Below are 27105 nucleotides of genomic sequence, written 5' to 3' on the forward strand. Positions count from 1 at the left end.
GGCAGTGGCACAGTGATTGCATTAAAAGACCATCCCATTCAGGCCGGTTGGACTGTTTCTGTGAGCAAGCTGAGCCATGGTCCCTTTTGCCCAAATTACTGCAGTGTTACATCTCATGTCATTCTGACTTTCTGACTAAAGTAAAGGTGCAAAGAAGGAAGCTCCACTGCGAACACTGTGGTTGGGGGATCGCAAGCAATTCCAGCAATGCTTATGTTAACTTCTAAGTAGACATTTCTTACACTGGCCAGTTATTTTCAGCAGTGCAAGAAAATCTGAGGTCTTAAAAATAACTGAAAGCAAACATCACAGTCTAATGGCTATAACAAATCAGCTGCTGAGTCTTAAATGTCCGTGTCTCCAGTTTTGCTACAGAAAATAAGATACTAGGATTACAGTTTTATAAAGCTACACCATTTGCCTTGTCCTGTGTGTTAACCAAATCCATCCATCTCCTGCCTGGATCTGATGTCAAGCACTGTGGTGGGCAGCGCTGCGAAATGCAGAGGAAAAATGGCATTTGCAGTTGTTAGTGTGCAAAAATTACTTGTGTTAAAAATTCAGTAATGGACTTTAGCAACATCCCTTTGAGAAGACTTGCTCAAGTAGCAGGCCATCCCAAATTGACTGTCAGAACCTATTCCATATTCCCATACTATCCTGGGTTTTATATCAATGCCTATTACGAATCTCAGAGGAGAGCAGCTATGCTTTGAATGGCTCAATATATTCTGTAAAACGTACTTGTAGGTATATTCATCCACTGGTGATCAAATTCATTGTGCCAGGAATGTCTCTATAGTTTCTCTCCCTCCACACAGTTTGGTATGCTATAAAGCAGGATATACATGGCAAGCAATCCAGCTGTCATAAAGCAAAATGAAAGCCTGGGATATGTACACAGCCTCCAATTCCATCAGCCAGCCACCAACATTATTTGCATGTTAATGTTGCCGGAAAATAGCTTCTAACAATACAGTACGTCTTGGATGGCTCTGTGAACTTGTTTTATTTTCAATGTTTGCTCTGGGTATTTGGTAGAGGAAGTGTGAGCAATGTGGATGCTGGACTGCATTAAGCAGAACATATATTGCACCCTTGGAAGGCACGTCCTGCGCATACATATCCCATTACCGCACACAGACAAGGAGGCTGCATGGCCATGTGAAACGAACTACTGAACTCCCATGAACAACATGGTATGTTAGGGCTCTTCAAATTTTATGGTCCAATGGCAGCTAATGATTGTTTATTGGTTATATTTAATACACACCAGGGATAGTTTAGTATTTGATTTCTCTTCATGCAGAAAACAGAGTAAACTCTTTGTAGTCTTTATTACTTGGGAAAAGCTTTAGGTGGATATAGTGACTTGTCATTGTGGAAAGGAAGGAAATTAAAAAGTAAAGAAAAGCGATGGCACGGAGCTCATTACAAGCACAGCACTGAACATGCTGGTGTGACTCTTCAAGACAGTAATGGGGTTTTGAGCATTTCCCACATCCATGGATGTGTGGATAATCTGCTCTGCATTGTGCTGAGCCCTGAAGCAGCTTGTTTGCTTAATGACAGCAGAGTATAAACTTGTAATAAGCAAGTCCGTGTTCACAGTGCAGCTGTGCATGGGGGGTCAGAAGTAACCCGGCAGCCCAAGATTAGCAACTTTTGGAAGTGAGTTGGCTGATTGCTTCCTTGTTTCAAGGAGCTCATTTATGCGGCTCATTGTGTGCGTGGTTTTGTCTTTAAGGAAAGAAAAGCTCAGTGTGGTACTTGTTTGATTAGCAATTTACATCTCTGCGACAGAATTGGCGGGATGCCTGTGTTTGGATGTTTCGTTCTTAATTTGCATTTTTAATGAGGTATGACTTAAATGGGCTCGAAGCCGCATTGCTTGCCGATGACCACAAAAAGACTGGCTTTCTAGAATCCTCATGTAGGTTAGCTGTAACCCTACAGCTTTCAGTTCAGCTGCCTGAGTGTCATGTGAAGTTTCATTACAAGGCAATTTTTTATATTAAAATAAAAAATTACACCACCTTATTTGAAGCATGCAAAGAGGCAAGAAAGCCTTTTCTGGTTTTTGCAAGCTGTGTCTTGCTCTTGCTTAGATGAGACCATCTCTCATGGGAAGGGAACTGCTCTGCTTAGCATCTGCACCACATAGCTGGAGGGCAGGACCTCTGCCTGCCTGCAGAACAAATCAAGGTCCTGGCTTCTGCACTGCTCCCCATCCACAGGCACCTTCATCATCACTGCATTGTGTGCTACAACCAAAGAGACCAATTTTTAGGGGAAAGCAAGAAACTTCATTTGGCTCACTGAGGAAAAACTAGTTGCTTTGTACTGCTTTGCTCAGGCTGGCCCAGCTTTTCCCTTGTCTTGCTGTATTTCAGCTTTCAGCAAGCTATATGACAATATCTTAATGAGCAGGATGATGGGGACAGATGAACAAAATAATCTTGGAGGTGTGGGAGACCTCTACATAAGGAAGCTGTCGTCACTCACATAGCAAGGAAGCAAAGGTGCAAAAGCAACCTCCCTGCCAGAAGTTCAGTGGATCATCTTTGATCTCCTTGTTGTTGCCAGGAGTTGACAAGCCTAGGAGCCGTGGGGAAACCCAGAGCTCTGGGGTCTCTCCCAAAGTACTCAGATTTAAGCAAATAGAAGCAGATTTTACCCATGTCTCAATCTATGCATGATAAGAGCCAACTACATCAAATGCGACCACATGGCTGGCCAGCGTGACTTAAAAATATGATGCTTTATGGTCATGGTTAGTGGGCATGGTGGTGATGTCTGACAGCTGGAGTAGATGATCTTAGTGGTCTCTTCCAACCTTTACAATTCTTCAATTCTAAGGAATGAAGAGAGGCACTTTATGCCTTTCTGCTTGCCTTGGCTTTCTGAAAACCAGCTTGCACTTCATGCTGAAAGAAAACCAAGTTGCTTGGTAATTGCAGTTCACCACATTCCCAATGCCTGTGCAGCAGGGGCTGGGAGATGTTTTGGATGATGAACTTGAAAAAAAGTTCAAAATATTGTAATTTAAAAAGAAAAACATACCTCCTCAGAGTCATCTGCCATACAGAGTCTACTCAGCATGCATCTCAGTGAGAAAAAACTGTGGGACTGCTTGCCTCCTGATCTGTACTGAGGCAGCTGAGGCATAAGCACTGGTTGCTTTTTTTTTTTTTTTTTTTTTTTTTTTTTTCAGGTAGGATGGGGTAAGTATTAATACTTACATGCCCTGAAAGGTGTGAGCTGCTGCTATGCAGATACCCTTTTTGATGGCAAGGGACTCTTTACAGGTACTTCATTATTCTGAAACTTCTATTCCTCTGTCAAATCTACTTGCAATTGGCTGACATTTCAGGTGTTGTTATGAGTGATACACACATGTCATGATCACATAAAATCTTTCCTATAGGAAATCAGGCTTCAATAGTTTGAAGTCACTCATGTTGCTCCATCATGAGCTGTGTCTAAATCACCTTGAACTTCCGCTGATGTAGAAGAAACAAGATTTCTGTGCAGTCACTCTGAAGATCTCTCAGTTTGCCTTGCATATTTATGATTGATGCAGTCTCATTGAGTTTTTTGGTAAAAAGCTGCAGAGCTTATTCAAGATTGACAGTCACAGAATTGCCTGTATTTTAATTTGTGATGAATACTGGCATGACCATAAATATTGGTACATCTTTGAGACTGTGGAGACCTGAAATTTATACAGTCAGGGAGGGAAGTGGGAAGCTTTATCTACAGCCTTGAATTTATTCATATCTTGACTTTTCTCGGTCACCGAGGTTCAGGGTATGTTTTATTCTCTCAGCAGAAGACTGTGCTGATCTCTGCTGTGGGGCTTCTGGCACAGACCTTTCTGCCTATTTAAATTCCATTGGAAGGGGAAGAATTCAATGAGTGCATAGAGCTGTCATTTGAGAGACATCTTTTCCTCCATGATAAATTCATATATACAGTTCCTGTCACTTATCTAATTATGAAATTTCATCGGACATTTACTATAAGACTGTTTTTACGCTTTCTTAGTCCTCTGTGTATAAATGGAGCTGTGATTTGCAGCGTTGCAAACACGACAAGATATTATTATTTTAAACATCATGTGAAACTTTCTTAGAATTTATATTCATCTGTCTTGTACCCAGTCACTTCCATTTTATCTTCCTGTCGCCTGGAATGAACTAGGAATGGAAATATAATTTCCCGGGGGCCTGAAAAAAATGGGGGGAGTATTAAACGCAGTTGAAATTAAGCGATTAATAATTTAGTTTTAGGCCATGAATCAACTTCATGGGATCACGCAGACCATATGCAATGCTCGAAACATTAGTAGAAACAAAACACTCTGGAGGATCAGGGAAATAAAACGCTCTAAAGGGGAAGCTGAACCTAATTAAACCACAGCCTTCTGTTATCAAAATCATGCTTCCTGTTTGCAACAAATTTGCTCTGATCAGCTTGATGGAAAAATGTCATCTCACTTGGCTGTTGACAGACAGCTTGTGTTGCATCAGATCTGGAGAGGAAAGCTGAGGTTAAAGCAAAAGAGGCTCCATAGCTACTCATCGGAGCCCTTCCTTAAAATAAAATGTTTTAAGGTATTTTTTGATGGACACAGAAAGCCCTAGCAGATAGGCCTTGTGCCATTTTCCCCCTGCTTCCTCCAAAGGTAATTATCTTATTCCATCAATAGCACTGTCAGAAATCGGGCACATAATTCAGCATTTAAATGAACAAGCAATGTAATATTTCCTGTCTCCCACTGGCGTATTTTGCAGCTCACATTCTTCTCTGTCACTTGCTCACTCTTGATGTATATCCTGGGTGCAGTCCTTGAATGCCTTCTCTCCCCTGTGTTTCATTACAGATGTTGGCTCCGACTTGACACCTACTTCATTTGGAGCTTTATAGGACCAGCGACCTTGATAATTATGGTAAGAACTCCTAATTAACTACTCCATCTCTCAGGTCAAGAAATAAAACTTTTGCTGTCCCTTTAGTCTGTATCTTTAATTTACACAGATTAGTTTGAGAAAGGCATGTTCTTCTGTGACCCCACCTGGCACAAGCAATTAGAGGCTCGTTACAGGAGGCTCTTTATGTGGTGAAATACTCGATCAAATCAGGGAGGGGAGGGCATGTAGTACATACTCTGGGCACTGCCTTGGAGCAGGTGCGTGGACAGCTTGGTTTGTGCTGTTAGATGCTCAGAAGTACCAACCTATTGTATGTATATGGATGCCACCTACTGTCCCTGCTTTGGAACTCGTGCAAACCTTTGCATGGATCATGCAGAAAAGGAGATCTGAGGTTAAGGGGATGTAATAAAGTCAAAACTGGAAGAGAGGCTTTATGGAGAGGGTCTCCTCCCCTGCAGAAGTTGAAATTCCTGTGACTTTACACTTAGCATGTTGCTATCATATCAGCTACCACAGCAACAAGGTAAAGAACACAACTTTAGAGACAGCTGGAGTTTTCTGATACTTTAATCACTACAATATGGCTTCAATAAACCATCCTTTGTTTTGAATAGACTGGAGTTTGGCTAACACAGCAAACCAGGAGCTCATGTCAATACAGACATTGTCTCCGGTTCTTCTGCTGCTGGAGAGTATTTCAGCAGCCTTCCACACCAGCTCCAGCTGGGAGCTGCACCACCAGCCAAATCTGTTGTGTTTGTTTTTCCTCTCAAACAATGCATTCACAAAAAGATATCTTCCTTTTTTCATTATGTCTAAAACCCTGGCTTGGGCTTTTGGGAACTCCTTTCCAGGAACTGGTGACCCTGCTAACACTGAAGTGTTGAAACACCATCATGTCTTTTACTGAATACCTCAGACTCTTTTTGCTTTGCTTTGTACTGTGCTAAGCATCTTCAACAAGAATAATTTCCCTGCCCATCTCCTCCACTACACCTTATTTAAATGGTAAATTCACAGAAGAAGTTGCTTTTTGATTTGCTTTCAATGAGGCTGGTTAAGCAAGAAACTTAGAGACTTTTCACGAGCGTGTACCTCTCAGACATGGATGAGCCATTAGAGAATTGTTTTTAATTTTCCGTAACGTCATTTGAAGCACTACAGTTGATGTTGGAACCAGCCCTATATCAGTAACATACACTGCTCCACAGCTTTGTAATGCTGTGACATCCCTGCTCCATAGCCTGCAGGCTGGCTCACCTTATAAAATACTTGGCAATTTTCTGTTATTCAGTCTGTATTAAACTGTAGGGAGAGCTAATTTTCTAGAGCAACTCATCTGTTACAGAAACTGAAACTGTTACAGAGAAAAGTCTGATTTCTCCCTATCACATTCTGCCATGTCATGTTGCCTTTTTCTTTCCTCCCTCTTTTTGCAGCTTAATGTAATCTTCCTTGGGATTGCTCTCTATAAAATGTTTCATCATACTGCCATACTGAAACCTGAATCTGGATGTCTTGACAATATCAAGTAAGTGGTTGTGGTTTTTTTCTTTCTCTCTGCTTCTTTCTTCCTTTGCTGTTTATGCCCCTGTTCCTCTATGATGGCATGCAAGGAAACCAACTCTGCTGACAGCAGTGATAATAAGGTACTGGATTACAGCACTGCAGAACGGTTTCTAATGGATACCAACAAGTGGCTATTGTTGAAAGACTGTCTTTAAAGTGATTCAACTCATGTTAGTGTTCAGTCAGTGCATTTTCCATTCAATTTTGCACGAAGGAAGCAAAGTTACATTTGCTATCCTTGAAGAAGGCAACCTAGTCCCTTTACATAAGAGGAAATTGCACCCGATAATTACCACGTAATTACTGCCGTCTCTACAGGGAAGGTGTTGAAACTGTTGATCATTACTATTTCTCCATGCTCAGAGTACAGCAGTCTTTCTTCTTTTCTGTTTATTTTGGCCGCTGACAGATTTAATGACCCAAATTCTCCCCAGAATCTGATTAGTTTCATCCAAGTTACTGGGGTTTACCTGGGGATGCCTATAGCAGAGGACACAATCGCCAACCAAGGTGTGCTTACCCTTGGACTTAGATAATAATGTCTGAGCCAGGGCATCTCACTGTCTAGCAAGCTGCCTCATTACATTGATGGAATATTATTCTCCATCACTGCTTGTTTATTCAAGTACCTCTGCCTTTAATTACTTGGTTCAGAAATACAAGTGGGATTTCAGGTGCAGCATGTGATAAGATGGGGAGCCTGCTAATTAATAAAACAATCTAATGAATTTCAGAAGGAAACTGTTGGTGTCAGCGCTTTACTGCACACCTAAGAAAGCACAGTGTTGTGTGACACCACTGCAAGCTAGTATCCATTCTCTTCTGTGGCAGGAGGTGGGGAAGAGGCAAGAAAGGAGCTTGTTAGGAATGGCTGAATGGTAGCATTGCAAGATGGTTCTCAGCAAGGTTATTGTTGATAATGTTGAGCTGCAATTGCAGATTCCCTTTGATTTAAAGTAGGTCAGTCCCTCTTTGAAAACTTCCCAAAAAGCAAACTTCCAAACAAAGCGAAAACTTGCAGTGCCACTGGCATGCCATGGCAGTAGTCTACAGGGTGAAGTTTTTGTTTCTTAGGCTCAACCTTGCATGCATGCAGGCAAAGCTGAGAAAGACCGTGATTTTGTGAGCTCAGGGACCTGCAGGGTATTCATCTGCTGTGTTTGTCCTTGCCAGGGTTAGGGACAGACTGCTTTGTGATGTGTCACTGTTTCTCCTGCCGTCGTTTAGCTGTAAGGTGAAATTGGAGGAGCAGGCCCTCCTGGATGTCTGGTCCAATCTCAGCATGGTAGTCTTTCATTCATTTCATACGGTCTTGGTTGAGGTGTTAAAGGAATGGTACATTTAGTAGCACTAGAGACTTGCTATATGACTGACTACGCGTCATGCATTAGTGATATGGAATTGCTTGCCGAGACAGTCTTTCTAAGGTTACCCACACAAAATCTGTCTAGAAAACCTTTCAGAATGACATTTAAATTAAAAATTGGGAAAAAAACAAAACAACAACAAAAAACCTCCAAAGCCTTTATAATTAAAGCAGAGATAATAATTGCCTACTGAGTATTCTTGTTTGTGCTAATCTGTAATATCTTTGTTTAAAATGCCAGGAATTTATACAACCAGTTATGTCAATTATCATGTCATTGTAAAATATTTTATGGGCTCTTTGGCAGAGGAGTGTCTATTCGTGATTTGACTTCATTAAAACGTTTTGAAAACACAAGCAATTAAAGTACTCTAAGTATGTTGCTGATACCCTTCCAAATATGTTTCTTTGTTACAAGAAACTTGTTGTGTTTTTTAAAAAAGAGAGAGAAACATTATGCAAACTCAGGAGGATCCTGAGGCTCACTCCAATAAGTTTATCAAAACAAGATTTTCAGAAGTGATTTGATTTGCAATGTGTACCTATGCAGAAAAGAGTTAAGTTTCTAAATCAAAGGTACCTGCTTTCTCTGTATCAGACATACTTGAGTTTTAACAGAGGGGAAAATTCACTTTATGAAAGCTTTTCTAGGGTTGCAAGGGACTCATCATCTCCAGAAGTCCTTTAGGTGCAATCATGGTCTTCTAGGTAAGATCGTGATCTTCCTAAATCTGTGCTAATGCTGTTGCAAAATGTGGATGTGGTACAGCAGCTCTAGAATAAAAAACAACAAGTAATGTTGTTTTAGAGGTGACCACTGAGATCCTTTCTGAGCTTACCTCTGTGGGTTTACAGGGTTGGTAAAAAAAAAGATACCCAAATATGTTTCTCTACAAGAATACTGCCTTTGGTGGCTCTCAGCATGGTTCCAGAGCACTGGATCTTGTCTTGTCAGCTTGTATTTAAAAAACAAACAGAATCAAAGACGTGGATTGGAGGGCCCCTTGCTGTGATGTGCATTTGACAGCTTTATGGCACATGAGGACCTGAATGGGAGTTTGTTCTCCCAGTTCATTTCCTAGCGCTGTTCTGTGTTAGGCTGTGGTGAAGCTGTTGCAACATAAATCCCAAACCAGTTCAACAACAGCAAAATACTTGATTCCCTATGGCAACGTAAAAATAAAGGCCATAAAATATTTTAATAGGCTGTTAATAAGCACTCCTGCAATCTGGTGCTTGCCTGTGTCACTTTAAAGGTTAGAAATACATTATGAAGTATAGAAAATAGAGAGCCAAATAACTCCACTTAAATTAATGAACTTGATAAGGGATCAGGTGTCACCTGGGATGCCTTTAATTACTGCACCAACAGAAAAGCCATTCAAAGGGCAGTGCCTGAACCAGATGCTGTATAGCTGAAAGATTTGTAGTCACTGAGCAAAGTTGTAAAAATAAACTTCCATAACCTTCAGAAACAATCTGTGTATTATTGTGCCAGCATGGGAGAATCTGACATTCCTTCAGTGGAGCACTGGGTACCCAAGAGTTACACAGCGAGAGATTCAAAGAGTAAATAGCTGGTTTACTTTTTACCCACATTATCTTTTCCAACTTAACCCAGCACTTTGGAGAAGGGCAAATCCATTGAGGAGCTGCAGCTGGTATGTGGGTCCTTTGCCATGCTGAGAGCATCCTCCCTGTGTGGCTGGTTGGTATTGAGCCAGTTCAGTAGGCTGCACCCACTGAAAGAGTGAGGTTTGTGCCCTAGTCCTGCTGTTGAGGTGTGTGGTTTTTCACAATGGGGTTGCACTTTCTGAGAGAGAAGCTTTCTTTGGCTTGTATTTCCACATCAAATATTCCTGCATGGTGAGGAAAAGATGTGAGCTTGTGTACGTGGGTATATGCTGTTCAGAGCTGCGAGAGTTTCTGTGCCAGCTGCTGACAACAGAAGGGCAGAATAGCTGCCATTTAATGACAGGTACTGTCAACAGGATCTTTTGAAAAAGGTGAGTTTGATTTCCTCTTCAGTACATTTAAACAGAAATGTTAAGAGCTTGCCCTGGCTGAGGATCTTTACTGCCTTTTAAAGATCACTTCAGTATGAAGCAGTGCAGAGAAGGATGCCAGAATTCTGCTTGCATGGGTGATATGTGTAGCATTTGACCCTGCATCCCCAAATTCTGGGTGGGAGAGGATTTTTTTATTCCCGCCTTTTCCAATGGCCATTTTTAGGCTGGGAGATTCTTCCTTCAGCCCACACAGTGATGTCACGGTGGTCCAGTGTGGCTCTCATCTCATCAGGACTCGTCAGCAGGGACAAGTGAGCTGAGATGTGTGGCAGGAAAGATCATTTTGTCTTTGGCAGCTTGGCCAGCATCTTTTGTATCTCACTCGCTGCCTATCTGAGAGCGTAAATGGGGTATTGCTGGAATGGTGCAGGAGGTTGCTCATGAGCACAAACTGATCAGCTGTCAACAAATGGACCCAGCAAGGCTTTGTATTGAAGGATTAATTGCTGCAGTTCCTCTGAACCTACTGGGAAGGCATGCTGCTGAAGGAAAGTGGTTCTTCTAAGCCAGGGACAATGCCAGCTTCTGGATGGCAAGCGCTATGCCACTTGCATCTCTAGCCTAGAAGGTGGAAACTGTCAGCATATCGGTATGGTATTGATGCACTCTTGCTAGCAGATGGTTCCTTAGGAAGGCATGACACCAGCTGGAATACTTTTAGAGCAGCTGTGAGGCTGTTTTACCGGAGATTGCTGCTGTGTAGAAGGATTTCTGGAATTGAGCAGCTCTGAGCCTCTGATTCATGCTTTTCTATCGTGCCGGGTGGATGTTAGATGTGTGAAATGTCTCACACTGTCGGAGACAGGAGTACACTGCATCTTTTTTATATTCACATTCCTGTAAGAAATCTTATGTGACAAAGGAAAATACATCTATATGTGAGTTAGTCCAGCGTGGTTCTGAAGTTTTCCATCCATCAAACCCTTCCCGGGTGGTCAGGCATGTAGACTGGCTGCTTGCTGGACAGAGTCACCACACAACAGGCTTTCATCCGACCTGTGTCAGATGCTCCAGCATGACAAATCACCCAGGTGTTGCCTAGTGCTTAAGCCTCAATCTCTGTGCAAAATGTAGGATTTCAGATGAACCACCTCCTAAAACACCTTTGTGTTGTGTGACAGTGCACAGCACTTGGGTGACAGCCTCAATCTGCAGCTATTTTCTCATTAGAAACCTCAGGGCATTAGTAAAGGAACAAGAAAGAAGGGGCTGTACTGATGGTAATCCAGCCATGGTCTTCACCAGATCTACTGAAATCTGTTGTCTTCTCATTGCTGTGTGGTGTACCTTGCAGTGCTGAGATGTGTTGATGTTTCCCGCAGCTGACATTCTTCTGTACTGTAGTTATGTGGGCAGGGAGATTTGATTTTATTTGCTTTGGAAGAGTGACATGGAAGCTTTAGCTGCTAAGCTACATACCCACTAAAAAGAAGGCAGGCAGTGGAGGGCTTTGTCAGTTGGAGGGCTTTTTCATTCCTCTTTTGTCCCATGTAGGTGCATTATTGCTTTAGCCAGGGCATAGCTTGGCTTATGCCAAGGCCACCTGGGTGCTCTTTGAAAAGCACAGCTCGTGGGACCCTTTCAAAAAGAAGTGTGTCAGGCTGTAGTCCTGGGTTTGCTGGAAAGGTTCATCCAGCGCAATTGAAACCTACCCAAAAGTCATCCAAGAAATTCAGTTCTCTTTCTTGCAGACATGGATAATCAGGCTCTTAGCTGGGAGCTCCTTTTGTTTCTGAAGAGGCGGTATTAATTAGGGGCACCTTGCAGGGGTTTAATCCTGGCACTGATCATTGTGGTTTTATTGCAGCTTTCTTCATTCTTGTATAAACATGCTCCCATCCCTTCTTCCTCAACAAAAGGATATGTACTCCAGCAAAAATGTAAGATTCCCTTCAAAACATTTTTATTCCAAACACGCAGGAAGGAATGTTTTTTGGTACTGTGGCTGGATTCACAGGAACACATGCTGAAATCCCATTAACGTGGATGATGCAGAAATGTCCTGCACTTCAGAAAATCAATTCCACTCCTTAGTCCCCAGATGACCAAAATGAGCCCCCCTGGGCTCACTGGCTGCACGGGAGCTTCACGTGGGCTGAGGCTCAAGGCACACAGCGCTGATTTAATGGATAAATAAAAAAGTGTATGTTCTCTTCAGTTTTTGAATTGCAGAAAGCCAATTTGACTCAGCTGACTTCAGTAATTATTTTCTCTCACTTGGATTTATTCCACAGCGAATAGCTGCATTTCTCATCTGATAATTTTCCCTCTAAGAAATACAGTAGTTCTGGGGGCCATCATAGACTCCATCACTGAAACCCAAGCTCAAGAAGAGGTGCTAGGAGAGGGGAAATACCATTTGTCTGTGTCCTCAAGCACCGGGAAGCAGGTTAACCTGCAGTGCTATCCTGGTTGAGGATGCTTGTTCAGACAGCAAGATACCAATGTTTCTTGTAGGCATTGCAGTGTGTCTTAAGCAGCCATTTGTCTTCCCAAAGGGCACCCCTTTGCATCCAATTCAGGTCTGATTTTCAGATCATGGAGTTCTAAGGAGAGCTAATAGCAATGAAGAACTTCACTTTCAATGCCACTTGGAGTTTACAGCAAGCCTTGCGTTGGTAAACCTTTCTTTTTTTATTTCTTGGAGCCTCAGCTCCCAAATTAAACAAGACTTGCACCATACTCCTCTTTCTTTTTCCATAGGAGTCTCTTGGTCACAGGCTTACAGAAACAAACATGAGAATGTGCAATCTAAAAGCAAAAGGCAGGAGCCAAATGAAAAAGCTCAACGTTCGTTATTGCTGTATAAAACTTTACGGAGCCGAATCTGGGCTTTTTCAGGGAGTCTGGCCCAGGCAGGGAGAGACAAGGGAAATTACGTGCCGTAGACAAAGTCTGTCATTCTGGGAAGTAGGGTCAGTCGTACTACAGCATCAGGCACAAAGATGAGAAGCCCGTTTCATGATGTGCCTCCTTTTCAGCTTCACAAACATTTCCATATCCTTCTCTCCCCATATGTTGTATGGGTGTGATTATCTGCTCATTTTCTTGCTTCTCAACATATGTATTTTATTTAAAGAGACATGACTAATTCCATCCTCCAGATTAGCTTGTTTCTTAAATCCTGTGGGCTTTCTTAAGTCATAAAAAACTATTCATGAGGAGTTAGGTATGAAATTTAAAATAAAGGTTAAATAGAACTTCCAAAAATCATCTGCTGAACTGTTTAAATGAAATCCTTGATTTAACACAGCAGTATTGTGCTGGCAGGAACAGAGGGTTACCAATCTCATTTTATTTACTCAGCTGATTGAAATGCAGAAAAAGTAAACATCCCGGATTTGGTGCAGTGAGGAATGAGTTAGGTTTTGAAAATGCAAGATGCCTTCTCCTGCAGCAGGAAGTGCTCACTTTACTGATATAGACAAATAATTTACTGTGTTAATATCTTTTTGCTAAAAGGAGCTTCTTTTGTGCTTTTAGATGTTAAAAATAAATAAATAAATAAATGTAGGGGGACAGCAAGGATTATTTCGTATTTTTGTACTGAGATTTGGTCAACTCATCTGCTGGCTTCTGGATCTTTGATTTTCAGACACTGCAACTTGGAAATAGTTTGTGATGCTGAAGGGTTTGGAATCTAATCGCATTAGATTCACATGGGGGACTGGACTTGCAGAGCAGAAGCACTTTAATCCTTCTTTACTTCTGGCTTTGTAGCTTCTTAGGAGCACGCAGAGTATGCAGCATAGTATACGGGTCCAGCTCTTAGAAACCTGCCCAGCCCAGAGCCTGGGTATGACAGTGGATGTAGAAGGCCAATCCTGTACCTTCAGCATCCTCAGTTGCCACTGAAGTAAGAGCTGAAGGTCTGTGTTACCTAGTGGGATGGGGTCCCTTCCTTCTGCAAAGCAGCAGATTGGGCAGTAAGCAGGGAGAGGGGCTGATGTGCACTCATGCTGACCTCTGTGCAGGTGTGATGGGGTACATATGTTGACTTGAGTGGTAGAAAGGTGCACAGAGTTTGAAACACAAGTTAGTGAGTGCAAACGGTTACAGGATCCACAGTGAGCCCATGACCTGAAATCCCGACTGGTGCATTACCTGTAACTCAGTATTAAATAAAATTGCAGTGCCTGTAAAGAGCAGACTTTCTTCTAAAATTCTCATATGGCCCTGCTGACAAAGTAGCAAGACATCTTGACTGGGCTACGAAGAATGACACGTTGAAAACTTTTCCTTCCCAGCCAGCTGTGCTGCATGCCGCAGTTTTGGACTCCTTTAACTTCTGGGACAGCAGACTGAGAAAACAGCAACACCATAGATGCCTTTCAGAAAGGAACCATCCTTTTATTTCCAGTCCAGGAAAGAAAAACCTGTTAGTAGGGTAAAACCAGAGATCCTGAGCCACTGCTTGGGCCTAGCATTCTCTGTCACTGCACAGCACAGCGTTCTCTGTCACTGCAAGACTTGACTAGTTTTTGTTGTTGTTTTTTTGTTTTTGGTTTTTGTAAGTATGGCCAAATGATCTGGATACTTCTGAAAATGAGGCATAGGTTTTTCTCTCCCTTGGGAAATCTCCCACTACACAAAGTTCAGGAGCTCAAGCTATGATCTTTGTGTCCCATATGGCTTTGAGAGCTGCAAGAGCTGCAGTCCATTAGTATGATGCATTCATCAGCCCAGTGGTTGGCTTCACAACTTCCTGGACCTTGTCCAGAAAGTGCTGTGCTTCATAGTCCCCATGGTTAGCACAGTGCTGCTTCTATGTAATCTTCATCTACATCTCTGCATGAGCAAACTTTTAGCAGGCAGCCTAAAGCAAACCCAGCAGAACCACTTGGAGATGCTGCACACTGCACAGAATGAAGTACTTACAAGCTTCCTGCCAAGCGAAGATATAGCACATTTGTATTTAGTCAGGGTGTGGGGTTTGTGTGCACCCCAGAGACAGAAACCCTGCTTGTGCTGTAAAAACATCAGAGATGGCACTTCTATCTGTGTGCCTTTCTTGCCCACTGATGTTGATTGCAGCATCAGATTCTGTTTGTTGCTCTCCAGTGCTCCATGAGTGTTTTTTGCAGCACTGTTTGGTTAATATCTGACTGTTTTAGCTTTGGGTTTTGCCTCTTTATCTATGGCTTTTGTGATGGCTGTGTTAATGTCGGATGGTGATTGTAAAGCACTAATCTTTCCACTGACAGGTGTCATCCTTTAAGAAGTTGAGAAAAAAATCCATCAGTGGTTATTGATTTGAGAGAGTGTTCTGGAAGATATTAAATACCTCAGGTCTTTCTGTGAACCCATAAATCATGATTATTGTTTTAAAAGGCCATACATTTTAAATATTTTGTCAGCAAGCCCTGCCTGTGCTGATTGTGAAATACAAATGTGTCTAAAGGCTTTGCAGAATCTGTATGGTGTGGAAACAATCAGATATGTGGTTACACATTAGTATGTTTTGAATAATCATGGCATACCTTTGCAAAGTTAGGAGAAAGGAAATAAACAGGGTAAGCAATTCAGAGGGTAATTAATTACTTGGAGAAAATTAGATGAGCTCAACAGAATTGCTCTTTCCAATTGCAATAATTAAGAGCAAATCTCAGAAAGCGAGCCATTACTTCCCTGGGCAAGTTTAGAGGGATAAGAATGGTACTTCTGCCTTTGATGAGTGAAGACAGACGTAGGCTACCCCACCTGGGCTGGGGCATCATGCAGGGCTGAGGGAGGGTGTGAAGCTAGGGGTTTCTTCTGCAAAGGAAGCGGAAAGGCACACAGCCCCTTGCACATGGCCAAGCCAATCTGCGTTCAAAACAAGAACCCACAAATGAGCACCAGTGGGCTGGGGAGAAATGGGGGCCTGCCATCAAAGCAAAGCAGCTAGAAGACAAGACCTGGGAGTTATTGCTTGAATGTTGTTGTGCTGAACATCAGTGGCCTGAGGAGGGTGATTAGAAAAAGATTTGGCTTTGTGCCACTTATGTGGTAACTTTGTCACAAAATGTGAAGACAAATCCTTTAAGCACTCTTCTACTGCTTGCTATTGATTTTTCTCCACATGAAGACGCTCCTTCACTAATTAGCAGTGAACCCGTCTGCTTTATGAGGGGAGTTCTGGACTTTCCAGCTACTTCCTGTAGATTTTCAGGAGTTCAATAAATCGATGTTTTCTAATCCTTGAAACTTAAAAAAAAAGGCAAAGAAAACAAACATCCCTATTGCCTCATATTGGTAGACAGAGGGGAGACAATAGTATGCTTTATTTTGTGTCACACTGGTGCTTGCCTTCAGGAAACATCTGTGTCTGTACTTTATTTGTGCCATACTTAAATGAATTCTGTGGGCATTTCTGAATGCATCGGATGGTGCACATCATCCATCTATTTTTATTTGAGTTTCATCACTCATAACACCTACTAAAGGTTCTGTGTGCCATGCCATCACTTTGGCATGTTTTACTCACTAGCCAAAGCATGTATTTTGTGGCCTGAGCTCTAAGTCCACATGCTTACTCCATTCTGGCCTTTTCCTGGTAACAGATATGGGAAAATACTTCAACTTCTCAAAAGAGTGATAAATTAGAGTTTGTTAAATCATAAAGAGTTGAGTAAAATGGTAGCGTATGAAAGTCTGAATAGTTACATTGGTCTTTATTAAATGCGCTGTTTAAATCTGGCTCAAATACCATTCTTCGTTAAATTTAAAAAAGCTCTTTTGAAAATAAGAACATATTGTTCTTATTAACATATGTTCTTTTTAAAGGAGAGTTGGATAGCTGCTTTCTGATAGTAGTCATCGTTGATTCAGAAGCATTTTAAGATGACTGTGTGTAAATTCTTGCCTTACTGTTCCTGCTGGAAAAGAAAAAAAAAAAAAAAAAAAGAAAAAAAAGGCCTTGATAAACCAGGATAATGCTAATTTACATACATGGAAGTGGGTTGCACTGTAAAATATAATTCACAGATTTTCTCTGCCCCTGTACATATTCTGGCAATTCGGTCACCTTGTGTCAAAAAGGTACATGTTGTGTTTTTAAAGGTAGGCAATGAAACAGATTTCCAAGCTTCTGTCTTTTTAGTTTGTTGGAAGCAGCTTAGGATGCATTAGCTTTTAAATTCCTTAAGCATCTAAACAAGGATATAAGTAGATAATCTGAGCAACTTAAAAAAAAAAAAAAAAAAGAAAGAAAGAAAGAAAATAGAAAATACAAACAATCCTTTCTCATAATTAAAGCAGAAAGTACTTTCAGAAATTGAAAGACATCTAACTTAAATAAGATTTTGAAAGAATTTCACATGATGTGTAATTAACACTAAGAAGTCTTTTCCCCAAGGTAAAGCCAGGGCTTTTTTAAGATTAGAAAATGGATTCTGTATTGATATGGTTTGGTAGACCATCCACTATCCATCATCTAGATTGCAAAGAAACACAAGGGGGTAAAGTAGGATTTTCAGGGTTACAGAAATAATACAGTCACTAAAGATCAGCTTTTTAATTTCAGGCATTTGAAAGTAAAGCCCTCGCCTAAGCAATCCTTCAGATTTCCTCCGTAATTATTAGAGAAATGTGTTTCTTCAGGGAGCGACAAAGATTCACCTGCTATAAGTACCAGTTCTTATATGAGACAAATTGCTTTTTGTGGGTGCCAGCTTCCAGGAATCAGAGCTGCTTAGTTCAAATTAATTGGGTTGAATCCCTTGGTTACTTCCAGGAATTGGGAAGAATTCATGCAAATCAGTTCTGGAGAACCCATGGTAGCTCCAGCCTCTCTGACTGCATTAGCTTAGGTTTTCCAAGGATTTATGCTTCAGCTATTATTTGCGTGCACTGTTTGTAAATATAATCTCAGTTTTTCAATAAGCAGCTACATTTTCCTCTGAGCTAAGACTGTTCCAAGGCTTTTTTCTTGTCTAAGAGATGGTTTTTATGTACTGCAGATAATGACACAGTATTAATGCAGCACTGATAGATTTCACAGACTTTACCTGGAAAAAAACACTCTGGAGTAATTTTTTGAGACTGGAATTGTTGCTAACACAAGAGTTAAGCTTCTTACAACACTTCAGTTGGTAAAATGAAAAGGAAAGATGTGTATTTCGTAAGAGATGTAAGAGACTAAGTCTTACAGGCCATGCATGTAGGGATTTGAAGTGCTTGGGAGTTGGGTGTTTGAATATCTCACTTGTTCAAGCATCCACTTGCTTTGGGCACTTTCCTAGGCACAACCACATCCAGATGGGTTGGAAATGGTGCTCAAACTGCTTGGGTGTTTTTGACAGTTCTCCCCAGCGTTAACCTCAAGCTAAAAAGCAACCTGAGTTTACCAACTTCACATTTCTCCCCTGTACGAAGATAAAACAGAGCCTTGAAGAAAAGCTATTGCAGTTCACTGAAGAGACTTGGTGAGGCAAAAATGGGGCAAAAAAAACTGTGGGTGACCATGCCAGGTTGAGGCTGGGACTGGCAGATCTTGAAACCATTCTCTCAAAAGTAAGATAATGCTGTAGTCTGACTAGTATGTTGGGAATTATGCTTATGAAAAAGAGCAGTAAGGAGGTTCCAGTAACACACTACAACGTATCAGGTGGAGAGTACTGAAAGTGCAGTGAGATTTTATCTTCAAGGATGTGTGCAAGCTTTCTGTGTAGCTATACTGGAATTCCAAAGGCAGTCTTTTTCAGTGAGAGCCAGGCTTTTTATCAGAGATTTCAATCAATTGACAGTTGCATGACCAGTGTCAGAGCCAAGTCAAGGAGGGGCTGGCTGCAGCTCACAGCTGGTCATGCTTGCTTCCATGTGCAAAGCCTTACTCGGTCACAGGGCAGCGAGTCAGACTGGCTCACATGTAGCAAGCATACCTAATGACACTTGATGCTCTTTGCTTTTGTTTTGGTGGTGGCTGATGGGAGAAGGGAGGGGGGATGAGCAGCAAGCTATATTCTCTATATGTCATTATATTTCTAATGTTGGTGTTCTTGTCTTTATGTCTATGCATTCTTTAGCTATGAGGATAACAGACCCTTCATCAAGTAAGAATGACCTGAATGGCTGATAAATTTCATTTATCAGTGTGGTCCCATGAACCAGCTGTCAGATCAATATTGAAAAATCATTAAAGCTTCTGTCATTCACATTTGAGGCAGAAGAGCAAACTGTGCAGAAAAATGGCCAGGCATACAGCTAACATGCAGAGTTAATGTTCTGCATATGTATTGCCAACCGATTGCTACTATATTGGCTGTATATTCTTTGATTGGGCGTTACTTGAATTCAAGTATATTCAATATTCTGAAGAAATGGTGTTTAATACAGACTTGTTATACCAATAGCAACCTTCTGGTCCACTGTGCTCCAGCACTGAGGGTGCTTTGTGGTAATGTAAATACAGAAGAAAATTTTCAGAAAAGAGCATGAGTGATAACCCATGTGATTCCCATTCTGGCTGATGGGTGCAGTGCAAACTAATCTGTATTCAGCGGATAATCTCCTTCCACAGTGGAGTACCCAATTGTCGCTAATTTTCAATTATACCAAAACATTATATGTTTGTTTCTTTATTGTTACAAAATTGCACTATGGAAAAGAGAAATTGTGGAAAACCAACAGCAAGTCTGTACAAAGAAAAACAAAAACCACAAATGAGCCACACCAAAAAAAAATCCTGCAAAGCAAGCCAAAAAAGCTCAGAAATTACATGCCTTAGGGCATCCGTGCTTTCTCTCTTGCAACCAAAAAGCAAAGCACAGTAACACAGAATAAAAGCTGACCAACTTTGCAGTAGACTTTCAGTTTGTTCTTCTGGTGAAGAGTCCTTTGTGTTCATTCCTGCAGCATCATTCCCATATCCTCTTTCATTTCTTGATTCCTTTTTTTCTGCGGGCACGGGATGGAGCCATTCAAAGTAATCTCCATGCCCTCTTTATCTCCAGGTCTGTTTTCTGAAGCACAATCCTGTATCTCGTACAGTTTGCACTGTTGAGGGTCTTCTAACCCAAAGATTCCTTTCCATCACTAAAGGTAGCATATTTCCACTCTCATTGCTCAATAACTGTTTCACACATCTGCAGCCTAAGGCTCTTTAATCGGGTTCAAGAGTTGGCTGCAGTGCAGGGCAGTATAGTTTCCTGATATTCTGTGGATTGTTTTTAGAAGTCTTTGTAATTGGAGGAACCTTTTGATCATGGTGAGAAAGAGAAGGGAGAGGGAAAAAAAAAACAGTATTTTTCACTTCATTTGTTTTTGGTGTTTTTTTGTTTTGTGGTTTTTTTTTGTGTGGTTTTTTTTTAATTAATAACATAAAAAGATTTGTATTTTTAAAATTGGCTTACCATTACAATTATAATGTGCTCTCACTGATGGTGGAATCTCAGGGAGAAAAATATACCAAGTGGTGAATGCTGTAAATGTTATCTAGTGTCTACCTTACCAAAGGATTTTGAGAATGCCTTTTCAATTTGCATCATGCTAAATATTTATTAGCGGGATTGGCTGGAAATGCTTCAAAGGAACTGTTCTGGTCTGATAGATACATGATAGTGATTTTTAAAGAACTGCTTAAGTAAGCAGTTACCTTGGGGAGCTCTTCTGGTCATGTGCTCAGAAAATACATATTTTATAAACTCCAGTGGAAGGAATATTGCTGTATTTTCATTCTAATACCTAAAGAAAAACAACAGTAAACATTAATAGAACAGCAGTGTGCTTCTGTTTGCAACAAGCCCTGCTAAAAGCAAGGGGATTCACAGCTGCAGGTGCTGTGGAGTCTTAACAGGGGAGACTGTCAGTCTGCCCTGCACTGGGCTTTTTCCTCTGAGCTATTGCTGCTTCATCTTTCTCTCTCCTACCCCATGCCCTGCCTAGGAGAGAGCAACCCAGATACTCCCAGACCCCATTCATGTTTCTGCGGGGCTGGAGCATCTCAGTTAACCAAAACATAGGCAGATTGTTCCATGAGCCTTTGGTAGCAGCTAGAGCTGCTTCAGGCAGTCAAAGAAACAGAGATATTGGCTGGCTGCAGACTTATCTGCTCTGGAGAACCAACGGGTTAATGGTGAGGAAGGGGTGCAGAAGTAGGCATCACTGATTGGTATTATTTCATTCATTTTTATGATGCAGTACCTGCTTGTTTCTAGGGAAGAGGAAAGAATCGTGAAGGAAAGGTCAAAGGGATGCTCACAGTGCTGCTTGCTGTGCAGCTGTGTCTCCCAGCTGGTAGCTGGTTCTCTCCCCTATGCGGCAGCCATTCTCATAAAGTCAAGATAAATAAGAACTTGGAAACTGAGGTTGGTGGTTAGGAGCAGGAGCCGGTCCCCAGTCTGCCCCCATGCTGCTTTCCACACTACCTCTTTTTCTGATATTGGAAGATCAGCCTCTGAGAAGTCAATTTAGCACATGATTAACTTTATTTAGCGGGGAAATGTGGAATGTTTCCCCTGCCCTCCCAGCCTGCCTAAAATCCAACTGAAAAAATGATATGCAACAGCAATCCCATGGCCCAGGTCCTCTGGTTGTCCTTGGCCTCTCCGAGGAGTAGAGAGGCACCATTTCTCTCAGTGGAAAGACAGTTAGATGCTGTCTGTCCTTGCAGAAGCTTGCTGGGACAGAGTTTGCTGTTGGAGCACACATGGTGTGTGGGCACATATATGCATGTCTGTATTTTCCTTCACCATGGAGCAGTGTGAAGCAGTGTCAGAGAGCGTCCTTGCAAGGAGCTGATCTGGCAAGTACCTGCTTGTTGTAGTTTGGCTGGCTGTCTTATGGGAGACCAGCTAAAGGGCAGCAGTAAATGTGTCTTGGTGGTAGTTGTAAAGAAGCTAATCCAGCTAGCACTCCTGCCCCAGGCAAACCAGTGGCCATTAAAAAAGTGACATTCATAGTTGTTTTGGTTGGTTTATTTTCTTTTTTTCCTGCCATTTACAGAAATGGCATCTACATTGTGTCATATACATAAACACTGCTTTTACATTAAACAAATGGGGAAAAAAAGCCAGAAACACTGCAGACGCTTTGGTTATGATGAATTTCCATTCTCATAACATTTCCATTTTCGTATATTTACTCAAGCTCCAAGACTTGTAAACTGCATCCAACTGAAGACAAAAATCCCTACAGCTCACTTTGATGTGCTGTTTTCTTTTTGCTAAAACCATGGTGAAAGCTCTCCCTGTTTGCAGACATGTGCCATATTTTATAGATGAAAGACCAATCCTTTTCTTTTTTTTTTTTGTTTTGTTTCTTCTAACAGGTCCTGGGTGATAGGTGCGATAGCCCTGCTCTGCCTATTAGGACTGACCTGGGCATTTGGACTCATGTATATTAATGAAAGCACAGTCATCATGGCGTATCTCTTCACCATATTCAATTCTCTGCAGGGAATGTTTATATTCATTTTCCATTGTGTCCTCCAGAAAAAGGTAAGACAGACGGTTCTCAGCGGCACAAGCGGTGGTAACAGTGTGTTTTGTTGCCTAACAACCACAGCATAGTGTTGGCGCATGTGCCCTGAATTCAGATCGAGCAGATTTGTGTCGGTGTGCCTAATAGGGGTGGTATTTAGATTGGAAACTGGCAGGGGAGTGAGGCGATAACGAAGATATGTGGCAATGGCATTTCAGCAGCCAGGGTGCTAGCGGTGAGCACATTGGAGGCAGCGCACAAGGCAACTCGTGCTTTGCAGGGCTTTGCGATAGCAAACCTGCAAAAGGGCTCTGCCTGCTGTTGGCCAGATTCTCCTTTTCCTTACACCAGTGTGAGGCGTAAGTAGCACCACAAGCATCCAGAGGGTCCTTGTGTGTCACAGCAAAATGGGGCTATACATCTTCATTTGCAGTCCTTGCAGGAAACAGCCCCTTTTGTAGTAGTGTATATTGGAGAAAGTATGTAACGGGCTGCTTCTCCCACTTTTTTAAGAGCAGAAGGAGCCACGCTCTGCAACAGTTCGCTAGCTTTTGCATAGCTTGGTTGTAATGTGGGTTTTTGAAAATCTTCCATGCACAGTAAGTACTTCTTGGTGGAACTTGAAATATGCCCCAATTAACATTGCGAGGTAACAGTGGAATAACTTAGGTAAACCCCAGTTGGAAAAAGAGAAATAAAAATCTCCTCATGCATATGTAGATCAAATTTACAAACTTTGACAGTCAGTAATAAATATTTTTAAGAACCATTTTATTCTCCACTGGAACTCAGTAGTGCACATCTCTCTCGGTCTGTGCAAACCTACTGATAATTGTTGATGTACATCTTGGTTTCACAGGCCAAACTCTATATCCAAGATAAGCATATAGAAGAGTTTACATGTGGATACATCTGAGTCCCAATCTGTCAATGTAACTAAGCTGCCTCAGGTTCTCCAGCACAGCATCCCATCATGGCACTGTACTCTCCTAGGGTGTTCAGTAGGCATTCAAATCCCTTCTGCCATTCTGCCTCAAGTCAGTCTATGCTCTTAAACCACCACTGATACCTTTGGGGTTGCTCCTGATTTACAACTGCATAGAGGAGAGGAGAGTGCAACCAGTAGCTGGCTGTGGGGGGGTGCATCTCTCTGATCTGAGAGCTGAAAGAGGAATGGTTTGAGAGGGGGAAAAAAAAATCCTATCTATCATGGGCTAGAAAATCAGCAGAAAGCTGCAGAGAGGCAAGCAGTGGGTGGCTAATTAAAGCAATTGAATTATTTTCCCTCAGCAAAGGATTGATTAGGCACTCGAGCGTACTGGGCACTCGTGGTATTGTGTTTGTCTCAGGCTCTTAAGGAAAAGCCTAATGAAAAAGCTGTAATTTGCTGTTTAAACAGTTGTTCTGCAGAGTTTTCAAATGCTCGTAGATGGTCTAGAGACATTTTGCAGCTGTGTGCTCCAAGTAATCACAACTGGTGTTTTAGTTCATGTGTGTATTATTATTATTTTTTTTCATCAATGGGCAACATGACCTGCGTTTGGTTTTTCACTGCAACGTGTTCGTTTTCAGCCTAGCCCCATTTACTTTCCGGGTGTTGTTGCCTATTAAAATCACACATACGCAGACATGAAGCTCAGCCAAAGCCCAGCTCCTGCCCTGGCACAGCTTAGCACAGTTCCCATGAAGGTGACATTGCTTTCCTGCAGGTGAAGAGGTGTCCAGGTTTGCCTGCAGTGCCCATTTAAAACATGCCCGGCACAGTGCTATGGAGAAGCAGGCTCTAGCTGCCCCTACAGACTGACAATACAGTCTCTAGGGCTACTGGCTGTACAGTTTCCTCAAATTTCAGTTTAACTGCAAGAAATATATATATATATATATATATTTTTTTTTTTTTTGAAAAAAATCAGTAGCTCTTATATGTTTCTTTTGGAATCTTTCTTTTTAGTCCCCTGCCAGAAGCAATAACTTTTAGTACCTTGATGAGCCAATATGCCAGTTTACATCAAATCTATGAGGATATTAATTTTCAGTCATAAATAGTGTATCTGTAGTTTCTGCAGTGCTCCTTTGATGTGCCTCAGAGGTAGCTACAACTGACTGGTGTCAATGAGCAGCTTTGCCAGATAAAAGCAGTCCCTTACGCCCTCGTAAATGGTGAGCTAACACTGCAGGAGCAGTCAGCTGCAAGGTGTAAAATAGGCTCATTTCCCACAATAGCTATCATTTTAATGAACCACCAAGGAAAAATCAGCAGCCATGTTGACAATTCTAAGGCTGTGGGTTGGAGGAGGAGCTGCCCACTAACCACCATTACTGTTTCCTTGGCTAGGTACGTAAAGAGTACGGAAAATGCCTGCGCACACATTGCTGTAGTGGGAAAAGTACAGAGAGCTCTATTGGCTCAGGAAAAACCTCGGGGTCACGGACACCTGGAAGATATTCCACAGGCTCACAGGTAACCCATGCTTCTTGTCCTTGCCCCAAGACTTGGCACTTCTGCATCAATTTCCATGTTGGGTGAGAAGCTCTCCTCTGTGTCTCACCCTCCAGCAAGTTTGGTAGGAGTCCAAGAAGCTGCCATAAAGCTACCTACATTGCAGCTGCAGAGATTTCCCCATTTCCCAGACCTGAATTCAACATGGTTGCTTCTCTTGGGATTTGTTTGCAATTAGTACCTCTCCAAGAACCTCCTGAATAATTGCAGTGGGCACAAAAAGTCCACATTTGCCACTCAGAGGCAGGTGAGTGCTCATAACCTGAGCTATCCTACCTGCTCTCCATGGAGATCAGGAGCTTGGGAGCATTTTATTGGCTGTACTGCAACCCAGCATGTCCTTTAATTGCCATCTCACTGCTATCACCACGTACAGAAATCATAAAATAACTGTTTTTCTTGCGAAAGAAAGAAAGAAAGAAAGAAAGAAAGAAAGAAAGAAAGAAAGAAAGAAAGAAAGAAAGAAAGAAAGAAAGAAAGAAAGAAAGAAAGAAAGAAAGAAAGAAGGAGAGAAAGAAAGAAAGAAAGAAAGAAAGAAGGAGAGAAAGAAAGAAAGAAAGAAAGAAAGAAAGACTACAAGAGTGCTGCAATAGCCTTCATAGTGAAAAGGCTTAGTTTCTGACATTCAGTGGTTTGATCAGTTCCATTATCTCACTTGATTTACCTCTGCTTATCTCTTAAAGTAACCCACTGGGGCCATATTATCTCATTTAGTCACAGGATTTGTTATGTTTTGGTCACCTAAGTTTCATATTTTGTGTAGCTTGTACTTTTAGTCATTTTCAAGCTAACTTGTATGTACAGGAACAGATTTATGGAAGGATGGAGAATGAAGAAGCTTACTTCTTAATCAATAGAAACCAAATACAAATTTATTCAGTATTACTAATGGAAGTAATTATATGTGACAGTTCAGCTATTAAACTATGAAACACATGCAGCGAATACCAGTTTACAACCTCCCAGGAAAACACAGTTTGTGATTTATGTCTTGGAGCAAATTGTTATTTATTTTGAATGTCTTCCAAAATGTCATCCAAGAACTCCACTTTGGCATTTACTTAGGTGTGAATGTAATACAGGGCAAATAACAGCAATAGAATATGGAGCTTCTCCCCAGTAGGCCATCAAATCCCACAGTAATCAATAGCATACAAAGATACTGTATCCAGTAACATTTATGTGGGCCTCCTCCTTGGCAGCCTCAGCACTGCACTGACTCCTGAGGACAGTCCCCTTGTCACAGGGAGTGCTTGAGGTACTGTGGTTGGTTATTTTCTGTTACAAGCTTGTTCTTGGAAAGAGTGGAAGTGTTTGAGCCCTATCAGAGGCAGGAGAAACCTCTTGTGGGAGAAAGAGAGTAGATGGAGATCTGCGCTGTAGAATATATCTCACTCCTGACTTATGAAAAGTCCAAGAGGAGCACAACTCATTAGATCTCTTTTGTTTTTTCCTCTGAAAAGCACTTAGGGTACAGAATAGTTAATCCATATGGATCATGTCAGAGGAATGCAATAGATTAAATGCCCAGGTGAAAAAGAACCGCTATATAAGTCCATGGGCTGCATGTTATGTTCTGGTTCAATTTGTAGAGGACTAATACATGCTTAGGAGATGCCATTTGTACGTGGTTAATGACTGGAGAAGAAGCTGTGACCAAGTGAGCCCTGGAAGATCTCACATGGCTAAGACCCCGCTATGGGGAGCACTGGCTTTTCACTGACTAGGAGAAACATAGTCTGCCACAGTGGCAAACAGCATTCTGGATCTCCAAGATGGCCTAGCAGTCCTTTCATGTAGCTGTGGAATACATTCAACATACTGTGTGAGATGAGGTGTGGGTCTGCAGCAGGATGTTCACAAGACGTGCACAGCTGACTTTTTGATTTTTTTGAAAGGTCTAGTGGGGAAAGAGCAAGGCAGTGGTGTAAAAGCCACAAAAGTAAATGCTCTGCTTCATGTCTGAGAAGCAAAACAGAAGACCAACATGTCTGGGACATTGTTTCCCCACCAGCAGAAGCCATAACACTGATAGCAAAATCATTACGGATTTTTCAGTAGGGAAAAATAGAAATTACTCATTTGCTGTGTTTTTTGTTGTTTTTTGTTTTTTTTTTTTTGCCTACATTCCCCAATATGGATAGTAGCTACAAAAACTTCCACGCATTCAGGGACACCAAGAAACAAAGCAACTGTTCAATGCTTTGCAGAAAATTGACACAGACTATCCTAGGTAATATGGGAAATGTGCATGCTTCTGTGTGT

General features: G+C 41.7%; 1 protein-coding gene across 17 annotated transcripts in view; it reads left to right on the forward strand.

The window, feature by feature from the left end:
• ADGRL3 (adhesion G protein-coupled receptor L3) overlaps window positions 1-27105 on the forward strand; it is a gene marked incomplete at both ends in the record, with an annotated part of 303667 nt that overhangs the window by 254228 nt on the left and 22334 nt on the right. For 9 of the 17 annotated variants that reach the window (XM_079534785.1, XM_079534788.1, XM_079534781.1 and 6 more), the window contains 4 exons: window positions 4886-4952; window positions 6377-6468; window positions 22189-22357; window positions 24676-24801. In XM_079534785.1, coding sequence (XP_079390911.1) covers window positions 4886-4952; window positions 6377-6468; window positions 22189-22357; window positions 24676-24801 — 454 coding nt within the window. Of the gene's footprint in view, window positions 1-4885; window positions 4953-6376; window positions 6469-18946; window positions 18974-22188; window positions 22358-24675; window positions 24802-27105 lie in introns of all 17 variants that reach the window. The other 8 variants (XM_079534782.1, XM_079534783.1, XM_079534772.1 and 5 more) reach the window with 1 other exon arrangement.

The sequence above is a fragment of the Tetrao urogallus genome (assembly GCF_951394365.1).
Source record: "Tetrao urogallus genome assembly, chromosome: 4".
NCBI classification, from domain to species: domain Eukaryota; kingdom Metazoa; phylum Chordata; class Aves; order Galliformes; family Phasianidae; genus Tetrao; species Tetrao urogallus.